Below are 14,235 nucleotides of genomic sequence, written 5' to 3'. Positions count from 1 at the left end.
AAATGTACTCAACTTTGATTAAATATATACAAGAAAATATTAATATTTATGATATATAATTAATGTCATTATGTTCTTTAGATCGTTGAATTTATTTTTATAATATTTTTTTTGGAGAGAAAAACATTGTTAATATACCTAATCAAACTTAAGATTTTTTTTTTTAGACGAATTAAACTTAAGAATTTAACCAGCATAAATATCATAGACACGTTTACAAAGGAGCACAGAGAGTAGTCTAAAATCCAAAGTCTAGTATATAGTCACCCTGTTCGCTTGTTGGTTTCAGCCAGCCCAAACCAGCCAGCCAACAGTGTTTTTCTCTCACAACAAACCAGCACCAGCCAGCCCAAACCAGCCCAGAAACCAACCAGCGAACAGGGTGAGTATGGAGACAAGCCCAATCAGGCTGCTTCTGAATTCTGATTCTTCTTTTTTTCTCAAAAACAAAAAAGAATTCTGATTCTTCTCAACGCCTCCGCTAACTTCCTGCGAGCGCCCCCGCCCCGTCCCGCCGCTTCCACAGCCTTCGAGATGCAATGCTCCAGCCACAGCTTCACGGGTCTCCCCGCTAGTGAGCCCTATAATAAAGTCCTCCTTTCCCTTATCTCTTCCTCAACCTCTCGCCATTTCCTCCCCAGGGTTAACCCCCAAAACCAAACCAAAATCCCATCGCCCACACACTCCAATCCACCCTTCTTCATCCCTCTTCCTTCCTAGGGTTTCGTGAACCCTCCTACTTGGTCAGGCGACCTCTCCTCGCACCGCCGTCAGCCCATGGCGACCACGACCTTCCCCACCTCGACCCCATTCTTCGCGGCCCACCACCAGGGCCCCCGCCGGAGCCGGCCCTCCATCTCCGCCGCGGTCTACGGCCGCGGCCGCCGGTGGCGCCCGCTGCGGGTGGCGTGCGAGAAGGTGGTGGGCATCGACCTGGGGACCACCAACTCCGCGGTGGCCGCTATGGAGGGCGGCAAGCCCACGATCGTGACCAACGCCGAGGGGGCGCGGACCACGCCCTCGGTGGTGGCCTACACCAAGTCCGGCGACCGCCTCGTCGGCCAGATCGCCAAGCGCCAGGCCGTGGTCAACCCGGAGAACACCTTCTTCTCCGTCAAGCGCTTCATCGGCCGCAAGATGAACGAGGTCGACGAGGAGTCCAAGCAGGTCTCGTATCGCGTCGTGAGGGACGACAACGGCAACGTCAAGCTCGATTGCCCGGCGATTGGCAAGCAGTTCGCAGCTGAGGAGATCTCCGCGCAGGTTTAACACTAATTCAGAATGTATCTGCAGTACCTCTGTTGGTTAGTTGGTACTCTGTTTCCTGGATTCTGACAGTGCAGTGTACAGTTAATCAGTTATCTCAGCATAGTTGGTGCATTTAAATTGTATTATTACGCTAGACTAATGCTTCTACCAGTGGATAATTTGCCTTATAATATGCTTCTACCAGTCGATAATTTGCCTTGTAATTTAGTGGACTTTCGTGGATATTAGAATTATTATGCAGCATTTGCTTTTAAAAAATCGGTGCTGCTAGTTCAATGACCATCGGTTAGCCATAATTACCATGAAAATTAAATTGCTATCATGGCTAATTAGTTTTCTTTCTGTTGGTTGCTCGATGGGAGTCCAATATTTTGCCTTAGATTTCCTGTATGTGCCTCAAATTCAAAGCATGGTTGATGCCTTGATGGTTGTTTCGTCACTTAAGTGGTTGAATCTCACAAGTTCTGTCACATAGTATTGGGCATTTCTGTTTTTGTGACATAATATTCATATGCTTTGCTCTGCATGTCATCCATATTTCTTATGGTAATTCTGTTGATAATAAGAATCGAAACAGATATGACTAGCCTTTGAAACTAACTGTTATGCAAGATGTACTTTTGATTGTACATACTGTTTCTGATCCAGGTTGCTGTACATTTTTTGTCTTGTAGGTGCTGAGAAAGCTGGTGGATGATGCATCAAAGTTTTTGAATGACAAGGTCACAAAGGCAGTGATCACAGTCCCTGCTTACTTCAACGATTCACAAAGGACAGCGACCAAAGATGCTGGCCGCATTGCTGGGCTGGAGGTTCTGCGTATTATAAATGAACCTACCGCCGCATCGCTAGCGTATGGTTTTGAGAAAAAGAACAATGAAACAATTCTGGTTTTTGACCTCGGAGGTGGCACCTTCGATGTTTCAGGTATCTGTCCTGTTTGGTGTTCTTGTGAATACCTACTTCTTAGAGATTTTTAGACTAAAGACCAAGTTATTCCTGCGTGATTAGCTCTCCACAGCCATCTGTCTGTTCACATTTATCACATAATTTATAATTTTAGGTAGCTTTATAGAATGTTGCAGTACATACCCTATAGGAGGTTTAAAAAACAGACACTAAACCTTTTGCTTGGAAAGATTTGGGCTACATTCTTTGTCAGTACAGTTGTAATGTGACAGCAAGTTGGGAGACATGTTATAGTATTATGTTATGCTCATATGTAGCCATGTAGTCCCATTTGGAACATGGAAGTCAAGGGAATAATGGGTTTTATGTAAATGGTGGGGGTGGAGTCCTGTGGAGATGAAGAATAGTAATATGGGAGAGGTATGATCAGATGGTTCATACAGAATTACATGAGAATCTTGGTGGACAAAAGAATCTCAAATAAAATCCTAAACAAATCCCTAGCAAACCCTAAAACCGAAAGGTGTCACGTACCATGGAAGTTTGACCATATTATCATATTCCACATTTTTTTTGTTGTAATTCCATTGACTTGTTGAGAGATGTTTTAAATGAAATTGTTGGTTCCACTTGGATCATATATTCCCTTGATATTTTCAGTTCTTGAAGTTGGTGATGGTGTTTTTGAGGTGCTGTCTACATCGGGTGATACTCACCTTGGTGGTGATGACTTTGACAAGGTTAGTCAATGGTTATATTTTTTCAACAGCAAATGCATTTTTTTACTGCAATTCTAAAGGTTTCTTCATTTTTCTTTATCTTCCCCTATCTCTTGGCACACAAAAATCCTTGCTTCCTTCGCTTTGTAATCTCATGTCAGTGGCTATCCATCAATAGGGTATTTGCAGCTACATGTTTAACTTTTTCTTATAAAAAAAACATGTACTACCTGTTATAAGATGTCATATGTATGACATGAACCTTAGAGAGCTGTGACAACTAATAATGTATGCAAAAGTATCTTTTTTTTATATGTTCTTCAACCATACACACAAAAAGTAGCTATTTGAGACTCTGACAATGTGTGGATCAAGAGAACAAATGTAGTTTTTGGATTGAGTAATTTAGTTACACTACAGGGTGCATATTGATGTTGTCACAGTGTGTTCTTGATTTCTTGGTATTGTATATGTTATTTGTGTTAGTTCTTCTGGGAGCTCACAGTTAGCATTACCATCAGCGCTTACCAATGCAGTGTGCCAATGTCTAAATTGTGCACCAAGTATTTTATGCTCTTTCTTTTCAATGAGATTATATACACTAGTCATTATGATTTTTAGAATCCACTATTTGTAAAATATGTTAAATTTTGGTGGGATCAAAGTGGTAAGCAAAACTACATATTCTGGGATTTATAGGGATTGATAGTGCAACTGCTAATATACTTTGAACTTTGATTTGGTAATTTCTTTCCTGTGGAACCGTAATCATAAGTGGTACAGTAATCTTAAGTGGTTGCTGTGCATGTCATAACTCAAGCTTCTGCAAAACGCATGTCTTTATAATGCCATGTATGCTTTCAGAGAATTGTCGATTGGCTCGCTGGAAACTTCAAGAATGATGAGGGCATTGACTTGCTAAAAGATAAGCAAGCTCTGCAGCGATTGACAGAAGCAGCTGAGAAGGCAAAGATGGAGCTGTCATCTTTGACCCAAACAAACATAAGGTTCTTTATTCTCAGCACTAACATCCTTAAAGCTTGTTTTTTTTTGCTTGCTCTGTTCTAATTTTTTATTTGTTCCTTCAGCTTGCCTTTTATTACAGCTACTGTAGATGGCCCCAAGCATATTGAGACTACTCTTACCAGGGCTAAATTTGAAGAGCTATGCTCAGATCTCCTTGACAGGTACATAATTATGGCCCATGATAGCATAGTCAGATCAAAGATTATAGATGTACATAATTTTGCATGTTTCTGACAGCTACTAGCATTTGGTTAAATATGGTCCGATTGGATTGAAGATAGAACTTGTTGCTGATATATATTTTTTGTCAAACTGTCATTCAGGCTGAGGACCCCTGTGGACAATGCCCTTAGAGATGCAAAGTTGCAATTCAAAGATATTGATGAAGTTATTCTTGTTGGTGGCTCAACTAGAATACCAGCCGTTCAGGAGCTTGTCAAGAAAATGACAGGAAAGGACCCCAATGTGACAGTCAACCCTGATGAGGTTGTTGCACTTGGAGCAGCTGTGCAGGTCAGTTCACAAGCAACTCTTGTTTGGTTAACTAACTTATGTTTGGAAGTATGCTACCAAACATGTCACAACGCTGTATTGAGAATGGTATTCTCGCAAAATTCTGTCCAAACCATAGAAATGAGAACATTACACTGTCCTTGTTGACAGATTTTGGAGATGAGCAATGCCCTAGTGTATGTTGTAGCTTGGAGTTACTCCTACATTGCATTATGGAATGTTTTTCTGAGTGCCAAGTTTTTTACTGCAGGCTGGAGTTTTGTCTGGTGATGTTAGCGACATTGTCCTCCTTGATGTGACCCCCTTGTCCCTTGGTTTGGAGACACTGGGTGGTGTTATGACCAAGATTATCCCACGAAACACGACTCTGCCTACCTCGAAGTCAGAAGTTTTCTCAACGGCTGCTGATGGCCAGACGAGTGTGGAGATCAATGTTCTCCAAGGAGAAAGAGAGTTTGTGAGAGACAACAAGTCTCTTGGTAGCTTCCGGCTTGATGGAATCCCTCCTGCCCCACGTGGTGTTCCGCAGATTGAAGTCAAGTTTGATATTGATGCTAACGGTATCCTTTCTGTCACTGCTGTGGACAAGGGTACAGGGAAGAAGCAGGATATTACAATTACTGGGGCCAGCACTCTGCCAAAGGATGAGGTATGTCTTGAGCAAGTGATGTACTGTAATGTTTTAAGCAAAAAATTTTTAGTACTTTAGGTCTCACTCCTTTTCATACTGTTCAATGTTTCTGATCAATTGGATTTGTATCAATCAAAAACTGTCTAGGTGGAGAGGATGGTTGACGAAGCTGAGAAGTTTGCAAAGGAGGACAAGGAGAAGAGAGACGCCATTGACACCAAGAACCAAGCCGAGTCAGTCATCTACCAGACCGAGAAGCAACTGAAGGAACTAGGGGACAAGGTCCCAGGTGAAGTCAAGGGGAAGGTCGAGTCAAAGCTGCAAGAGCTCAAGGATGCTGTTGCTGGTGGCTCCACACAGACGATGAAGGACGCCATCAGTGCATTGAACCAGGAAGTCATGCAGATTGGGCAGTCCCTCTATAGCCAGCAGGGTGCCCCAGGCGCAGGACCTGCCCCAGGTGCTGATGCTTCTGCTGGCTCTGCTGAGAAGCCAGGCGACGAAGGCGATGTAATAGACGCTGATTTTACTGACAGCAAGTGAGAGGCATGCTGGGTTTAGATGGAGGTGGTTCGCCGGGGGCTGTTTTGCTGCGAGGGAGGCATTTGTTTCCACAAGATTGTGTAGGATGTGGGTGTACTTTTTGGTAGATTGGCACCTTGTTTCCTTTAGAGTTCTGGATGAAGGTGAGTTCGGGAAAGCTCAGATGTTAACTGTCCTGAATATACATAGGCCTTTTTCTTTTGTTATATCAAGAGCCTTCGACCTGGCAGTGCTTCTGGGTTAATCTGCATCTTCCATAACTTTCCTGGTGGCCGGTCAAGGAGGCGACGGTGCCACACTGGCTGACCTAAGGATAAGCGTGGAGGAGACCGTGGCGGTCCAAAGGCAGGTGACAGGTGTCACGTACCTCGAGCAATAATAATGTTGTTATAGCGTGCATTTGCCTCCGATTCTCCGACTGTGTTCTAACACTCCGGTACATCTTGGTGAGCAGATGAGGTGATTATTGACCCTACGACTCTACGAGCAAAAGGTCCCGTGTATGCTGCGACGGTAATGTCACCGTCCGTGAGTACAGTTATGGCGACGTCAGCGTGCGGCGGCCTTCCTGTTGTGCTACAAGAGTTGGGCTTGGTAGTTGGCCCCGAACTGTGGTGCTGGCCTATTTCTGCAGAGAGATACCGAGCCCAATAATGAGATCTGCAGCAATGGCACTCTAAAAGAAGGGCACTGACATGACACCGTGAGACGATTGTGGACAACAACGAATGTAATACCGTAGTTAAATTTGTCTTAAGGGGTATAAGCCCCATATACACTACGGTTAGATGTACAAGCCCCCTTGTGCGAATGCATCATAAGTGCCGAAATCTACTATAAAATCACTTTGAGTTTGATTTCTCCGTTATAAATGGTTTTGTTGTGTATTTTGCCTATGTTTAATCTGAGCTAACTTTTTTTATTTAGCACCAATGCATGATGTCGAACAACGTTATATTTTGTGTGCTCTATATGACCTCTATTTTTGCAATTTCGTTGTCATCACTTCGAGTTTCTCGTTGCATGCTTAACCCACGTACTTATGATAATGACGGCAGGGAATTACCACAACCATGCAGGGCCTATCAAGAATTAATGACCATTAGTCGTCCACTACTTATACAATGGCAGTGAAAACTGAACTCGTTGAGCACATCGAGGGGTTCAAGAACCAAATCAAAACATATATACCGAAGTCGCTTGGAGCCATTTTGTGGGCTAAACGGGGTAAAACAAAACGGCTTCGCTCAGGGCGGAGTCCCTTAAATCGTGCTGTCACAAAGGATACATGGAGGGTGGAGTAAAAAAATAGTAGCTTCACCTCGCTTTGGTGGGCCCTGTATATGGTTCTGTGAGAGCATGGTTTAAAGAGTTATATATGTGAAGCTGTTTTGCCAAACGGTTTATCAAAATGGTGGCTCCAGCTCCACCGATGAAGCTATTCATAGAGCTAAAGCTAAAAATAATAGCTTCACCAGTGTAGTAGAGCCGTGCCAAACGGGACGGCGCAGTTTGCAACAAAATGACTCGTAGCCTCATAGGGATGTAGAAACCAAAGTGAAAGGGGTTTATGCAATTTCACCATAGCATTACATAAACGCCAACATTTGAATGCATACATGGTACACTGAGCTTGTTCCAGGGGTACGGTGCGTGCCGAAAAGTCGATCTCCATTTCTCAACTAGCCCACGGGCAACGCCGGCTCAGGGACGTAGGGAGTAGCACAGAGCATGAGAGGGTTCTTCCTCCGCACGCCGAGCCCCATGGCCTCCTCCATGTTGAGCTCGTCCATGCCGGGGGGAAGCCTCCAGTCGAAGTGGTACATGAGCTGCAGCAGCGCCAGCTCCATGCCGGCCAGCCCGTAGTTGTAGCCAGGGCACATCCGGCGGCCGGCCCCGAACGGCGTGAACTCGAAGTGGAGGCCGTAGAAGTCGACGGCGCCGTCCTCGGCGAACCGCTCCGGCCTGAACTCCTCGGGGTCCTTCCAGTAGCGCGGGTCCCGCGAGATCGCCCACGCGTTGACGACGATCCGCGACCCGCCCGGCACCACGTAGCCGCCGAGCTCCGCCGTGTCGATGCTCTCCCTGGGCACCAGCAGCGGCGCCGCCGGGTGCAGCCGGATCGCCTCCTTCATGACCAGCTTCAGGTACTTGAGGTCGCTGCTGCGGAGGTCCGTCTCTTTGATGGTCTCCTTCCCGCGGAACGTGCGCCGGATCTCCTCCTGCAGCTTCTTCATCACGCGCGGGTTGCGCACGATCTCCGACATGGCCCACTCCGTCGACGAGCCGGACGTGCCCGTGCCGCCGGCGAACATATCCTGTGTGTGTATCGTATATATATTAGATACTCGGTATTGTACGTCAGAACGTACGTACGGTGTTGCATGCAGAACAATTTTTGTTCGATGGAATCGAATCACAAACCAAAAGATAATAAAGAAGAAAAAAAAGGGAGGAGATGCAGTAATAAAGAACTAGAGATACCAGGACGACAGCTTTGATGGTGTTGTCCGTGACAGGGAAGCCCCACGCGTCGTCGTTCTTCTGCAACGTGAGCATGACGTCGACGACGTTCTCGTCGACGACCTCCTTCCCGGCGGCCACCATCCGGGCGCGCTCCCGGCGGCTCTTGTCGATGATGTCGACGAGTATGGCGTCGAACGTGCGGTGTATCTCCCGGAGCTTGCGCTTCATCCCGGTGAGCTCGCCGAGCACGTCCCTGAGCCTCGGGAACAGGTCCGGCACGTTGAAGCCGCTGGACAGGCCGATGACGCGCTTGATGGCGTCCTGGAACACGGGCATGTCGGGGCGCACCTCCCCGAACGACGACCTCGAGATGGTGCGGCTGCTGATGTCGTACAGCATCCTGGTGAGGTTCACCGGCGCGCCCGCGGCGGCGGCGGCGCGGATGGCGTCCACCTGCCGCGCCACCTCCTCCTCGCGGATGTGCTGGAAGGAGAGGATCCGCTTGGGGCTGAGCACCTCCTGGATGCACAGCTTGCGGATCTTGCGCCAGTAGTCGCTGGTGGGCGCGAAGATGATGTCGGCCCAGCCGTAGCCGCAGATGCCGCCCACCAGCAGCCGCGGCCGGTTCGCGAAGTTTGGGTCCTGCACCTTGAGCACCTCGCGCGCCAGCTCCCGCGAGGTGACCACCACCAGCGGCATGGTGGGACCGATCTTGAGCATCATGATGGGCCCGTGCACGGCCGCCAGGTCACGCAGGCGGCGGTGCACCAGCGTGTTCACCACGTGGTGCACGCTCCCGATCACCGGCAGCGTGCGCGGCCCCGGCGGCAGGCGACGACGACGGGAGGCCCCCGCATGAAGGAACGTCAGGATGGACACGGCCAGCAGCGCCAGGAGGATGGCGTTGTACATGCTGTCGTCCATGCTGCCGTCAGATGGATGTCACTGCTGGACAGTCTGTCCAAGTGATGTTGCTGATATATCGATCGACCCGAGCTATAGGTAGGCTATTAGAACGCTCAGTGGTCTAAGGCTGGGGCTCTCAGCTGTATTTATAGCTGCGTTCCTCGCGGATGCGAGCTGGTACGTGTGGCCGCGCATGAGAGTGTGACATATTTTATAATCGATTTCACTTTCGTGATCTTCGGTTAGAACGGTTGGTTGGTCCATTGTTACGTTCGGGCCAATTGGAGCACGTATGCGTAAGCGTAATAAAGTTACTAGTACTTGTAATCAAGATTAGATTTACCTGACTAGTCCTTAGGCAGTACATACAAAGAAGTCTAGTAATTTCTAGAGAGATAGTATACTTAATTTAAATAGTTAACTGAGAGTGATCGAAGGCCAAATAGGGCGCCGTCGTTTAACACTAGGCGCGCACTCTGGCTCCGTGCAGAAGCAGAGCAATTGAATACGAGTTTATCGAGTCGACGTAGTGCAGATCACCTCCCCCAGCAGTAGAGGTTTGACCCTTCAGTTTCAGTGCCACGTACTTTGGTGGTCGATTCCGGAGGCTACGATGTAAATTTAGGATTAGGACGACATTGATGATGGTTGAATTTTTCATGCCCACATCGTAAAACCAGCCTGTATATCATTTCGGGCTCAACAATAACTGCTAGTAGTATTTATAAGCGGCATAATTATTATAGATTTGCTAACAACACATCAATCTCAGTCAGCAAGGCTTTTAGTTTGCACTCAGTAACTGAAATGTTCAATCTTCCCTTGTCCCAAATTGCCTTTGATCAAGTGCAAACACTCCAGCAGATGATGCAAGCAACAAATTTAGAAGTTGAAGATGATATCTGAGCATACAGTGGGGGGTCCACCAAATTCGTCTCCTAAAAAATGTACAAAAAGCTGATTGGACACCACCCAAATGATCCAGCTTACAGATGGATATGGAAAAGCTACTGCCAGACTAAACATAAGATCTTCTCTTGGTTACTCCTAAAAGATAGATTAAGTATAAGGAATATTTTGAGAAGAAAACACATGCATATTGATAACTACAATTGTGTACTCTGTAACCAAGGGACTGAAGAAACAACTGAGCATCTATTCCTCCACTGTCCTTTTGCACAACAATGCTGGGGGCTGTTCAATTTGGTAGTCTCAACTGACAGTGGTGTCATCGATAACTTCAATGCTATCAAGAGCCAAATGCACTCACAGTTTTCCATGGAGGCTGAAAGCATATAGGCCTCTAGTTGGGTTTCGATGATTAATGACAATACGTGATTACTGTAACTAACGTATGTTTTGCAGAGACAATTAAGTTAGGTCACGATAATGGAGATCGATTGGGCAATCATAGTGGTCATGCCCCTATGATGGAATTCGTTTCAGTTTTTAAATGATGGACGACAAGGTTAAGGATGGACTAGTTCTAAGTGTCGTTTGGTGTTGAAAAAACACTTATAGTAGTTTAGGACTTTGTTTTTCCTTTGGCCGTACTATTAAGGGGGTATGGACGGGTAGCTTGACCTAGGTGAGTTTAGTGGGCTAGGTGTGGTGCACACTTGCTAAATCTAGCACTAGGTAGCTCCTAAAAAGCCCTTAGATCATTTGGAGCAAACTTTATTCACGTATGATTGAGAGTTGGAAGTGAATAGAGGGTCAAATACTGATCGGACACTGGTGCAGAGTCCGGCCAGTTCATTTGATCAAGGTGAAATCTTCTGGTGCGACCGGACATTGAAAGGTGAGTGACCGGACGCTGGGTCCCAGCGTCCGGTCGATTCCAGTAAGGTTCCAGACAGGAAAAATCGTGATCGGACGCGTCCGGTCACAACTTAAACATTGAAAGTTCGGGGAGAACTGACCGGAGCGTCTGGTTAACATGACCGGAGCGTCCGGTCACCCCGCAGAGGCACATAATGGTTCGTTTTTCAACCAAGGTTATAAATACTTCCTCCATTCGTGTGAGGAGGTACTTTTGCTCATTTCAAAAGCTGAGAAACACCTTTGAGAGTGCCAAGAAGAGCAAGATCCTAGTGAGGTGATTGAGATTTGAGAATCCCAAAGAAAGCCCTCATTAGTGAAAGCAAGAGTAGCAAAGTGTGCATCCACCCTTCTCATTAGGCTTGTCGTGGTCAAGTGAGAGTTCGTGCTTGTTACTCTTGGTGATCGCCATCACCTAGATGTCTTGGTGGTGATTGGGAGCTTGGTGATCATTCGGCGGAGCTTGTGGATGACCCAACTCAAGTTATGAGCGGTTGTGGGTGATTCACCGCGACGGAGTATCGAAGAATCAACCCATAGAGAGCACTTGATCCTTGCGCGGATCAAGGGGGAGCTACACCCTTGCGCGGGTGCTTCAACGAGGACTAGTGGGGAGTGACGACTCTCCGATACCTCGGCAAAACATCGCCGTGTTTCTCCTTCTCTCTTTACTTTGTGCATTTACTTTGAGCAATTCAATTCTTGTTATTTACATTCATAGAATTGCCATGATAGAGTAGGATTGGAACATAGGTTACTAAACTTTTGCGCGGTAGATCAATAGAAACACTTTCTAGGCACAAGGGGTTAATTGGGCTAACCGTAGGACTTAATTATTGCAAAGAAATTTAGAATTAGCCCAATTCACCCCCCTCTTGGGCATCTTGATCCTTTCAATTGGTATCGGAGCCTCATGCTCACGTATTTAGACTTAACTGTCTAGAGAAAGATGTCTCACGGGGATAGCCCTCCTCCTATCTTTGAGGGGGATGATTTTCTATATTGGAAAATCCGCATGGAGGCGTATTTAGAAGCTCTAGATGTTGGAATACTTAGAGCCACCTCACAAGGTTTCTCAAAACCTCGAGATGCCACACACCTACAAGGCGATGAGGTGAATTATGAGAAATAGAATGCAAAGGCTCGAAACACCATCTTTAGAGGCCTTTGCAAAGATGTGTTCAACCGGGTGAGGAACCACAAGGACGCCCATGCACTATGGTCGGACATTTGTGCACTCTATGAGGGAACTAAGAGCGAGCGTGAGAAACACTATTATCTTGTCATGAAAAAGCTAAATTCATTTGAGATGCTTCCTAAAGAGAGTGCTAATGAAATGTACTCACGCTTGAATATTCTTGTAGAGAAAGTCAATGGGCTTGGACTTACTCAAATGCAACCATCCGACGTTGTAAGAAAGATTTTAAGTGTCCTCTCCATTGATAAATATGGGCATATTGTGATCGTGCTTCATCAAGGTGATCTTTCCACCACTACACCGACACAAATTTTAGAAAAAATCAATGCTCATGAGATGTATATGCACACCATATCACAAGATGGCTCATCCTCTAACAAGAAGAAAGACAAGGACTTAGCATTCAAAGCTAGCCAAGAGAAGGGCAAAGCAAGGCTTGAGTATGAGAGCTCAAGTGATGATGAAGTTGATGATGCTAGTCTTGCTCTCATGGTGAGAAGAACCTCCAAGATGCTAAAGAAGCTTAACAAGAGTGGCATCAAGTTTGATGGCAAGAAAAATAAGTTCTTCACAAGCTCTAGAAGGAAGCCAATCTCAGAGATGGATTGCTACAATTGTGGGGAACTTGGTCATCTAGCACACCAATGCACAAAGCCCAAGAAAGACAAGTACAAGAACAAGGGCAAGGGCAAGAAAGATGACTCAAGTAATGAAGAAAAAGATGAGAAGAAAAAGAACAAGCCATACAAGAAGAAAGATGGCAAGAAGAAGGATTTTCACAAGAAAAAGAAGAATGGGAAGGCCTACATCATTGGTGATTGGCTGATGGACATTGATTCATCAAGTTGCTCATCCGATGATCATAGTGATAATGAGAAGGTGGCCGTAATTGTGATTGACTCTTCATCATCTTCACCGACACCATCGCTGTCATCCTCTATATACCTATGCTTTATGGCCAAGGGTGAACGAAAGGTATCAAATGATGATGATAGTAGTAGTGATAATCATGCTAACAATGATGATAGTGGTAGTGATAGTGATGATGAAGAATTTGAATCACCTTCATATGATGAACTTGTCAAATTGCTAAACAAATATACTAGGATCATTAGAAAGACTAGAGCTAAGAATGATAAGCTAGAAGCTAAGAATGATTCTCTTTTAGCTAAATGTGATGTAGCCGAAAAGGCTAGTGTTGAGCTTAGAGAAGCAAATGATGCTATATCATCCAAACTCAAGGAGCTCAAATCTTCTAAGAAATAGCTTAAAGAAAAATATAATAAACTTGAGAGGATACATAATGAGCTCATCACTAGCCATAATATGCTAAAAGATGAATATACAACCCTCAAGATTAATCATGATAATCTTGTCATTGCTCAAGAATATTTATCCAATGAGCCACATGATGCTACTAATGATGTTGTTAAGATTGATATAGCTACATCATGTGATGATTTGATTATTGAGAGCATTGAGCAAAGTTCTAGTAGCAAGGGCAAGCAAGTGGTTGAGACCGATGATTATGATGAGTATGTTAAGCTCAAGAATGACAATGAAAAGCTAAAGAAAGATCTTGAAGAGCTCAAAACCACCAACACTATAGTGCTAGAAACTCTTGATCATGATGGTGACTTGATTCTTGAGAATGAGAAGCTCAAAGAAGAGAACAAGAAACTCAAGGAAGAGAAAAACAATGATGCACTCAAGGAAGAAAATAAGAAGCTCAAGTTAGAGAAAGAGCATCTCAAGATTGGATTGAGCAAGTTCACAAGAGACAAGCATCTTTAAAGTGAGCTACTAATGAACACCGTCACGAAGATGGATAGAAGTGGTATTGGGTACTTGGCAAACCAAGAGAAGAAGGCTCAAGCTCAACAACAACACAAGTCAAAGCCAAAGCCAAAGAGGTGTGTTGAGTGTGGACAAGAAGGCCACTTTGCCCATGAGTTCCAAACTCCACCACCACAACCCTTGCCCAAGCATGCTAGACCTTTTGCTTTCAATGCTCATTACATGCTTAGAAAGTATTCTAGTGGGAAGATGAAAGTCATGTTCTTAGGACCTCCCAACAAGATTAGGCCTAAGAAAATTCAGGTAGCAAAGCCACTTGTTGAGAAGGTGAAGGGCCCTCAACAAGTTTGGGTTCCTAAAACTTGATCTCTTGTGTGTAGGTAAACTACAAAACCGGTGGAAGTCATTAGGTTATTGATAGTGGTTGCACACAACAT

The 14,235-nt window shown here is 45.4% G+C and overlaps 2 protein-coding genes across 2 annotated transcripts; one reads left to right on the top strand and one right to left on the bottom strand.

The window, feature by feature from the left end:
* The first annotated feature begins 573 nt into the window (after nt 1-573).
* On the top strand, nt 574-5,834 carry LOC136540389 (heat shock 70 kDa protein 6, chloroplastic-like). The gene is made up of 8 exons (XM_066532425.1): nt 574-1,263; nt 1,944-2,196; nt 2,839-2,918; nt 3,762-3,904; nt 3,986-4,084; nt 4,247-4,436; nt 4,687-5,085; nt 5,215-5,834. Exons 1-8 carry the CDS (start codon nt 778-780, stop codon nt 5,608-5,610), a joined length of 2,046 nt encoding a protein of 681 aa, XP_066388522.1. The 5' UTR covers nt 574-777; the 3' UTR covers nt 5,611-5,834.
* A 1,414-nt stretch (nt 5,835-7,248) lies between these two features.
* LOC136472431 (premnaspirodiene oxygenase-like) lies at nt 7,249-9,000 on the bottom strand. Its single transcript, XM_066470144.1, has 2 exons — nt 8,095-9,000; nt 7,249-7,928 (listed from the first exon to the last, which is right to left on the bottom strand). Exons 1-2 carry the CDS (start codon nt 8,998-9,000, stop codon nt 7,293-7,295), a joined length of 1,542 nt encoding a protein of 513 aa, XP_066326241.1. The 3' UTR covers nt 7,249-7,292.
* Nucleotides 9,001-14,235: the final 5,235 nt, after the last annotated feature.

This window comes from Miscanthus floridulus, chromosome 1 (genome assembly GCF_019320115.1).
Source record: "Miscanthus floridulus cultivar M001 chromosome 1, ASM1932011v1, whole genome shotgun sequence".
Lineage (NCBI taxonomy): Eukaryota > Viridiplantae > Streptophyta > Magnoliopsida > Poales > Poaceae > Miscanthus > Miscanthus floridulus.
Note: the sequence above shows the minus strand (reverse complement) of the source record. Positions and strands in the feature narration are given on the sequence as shown.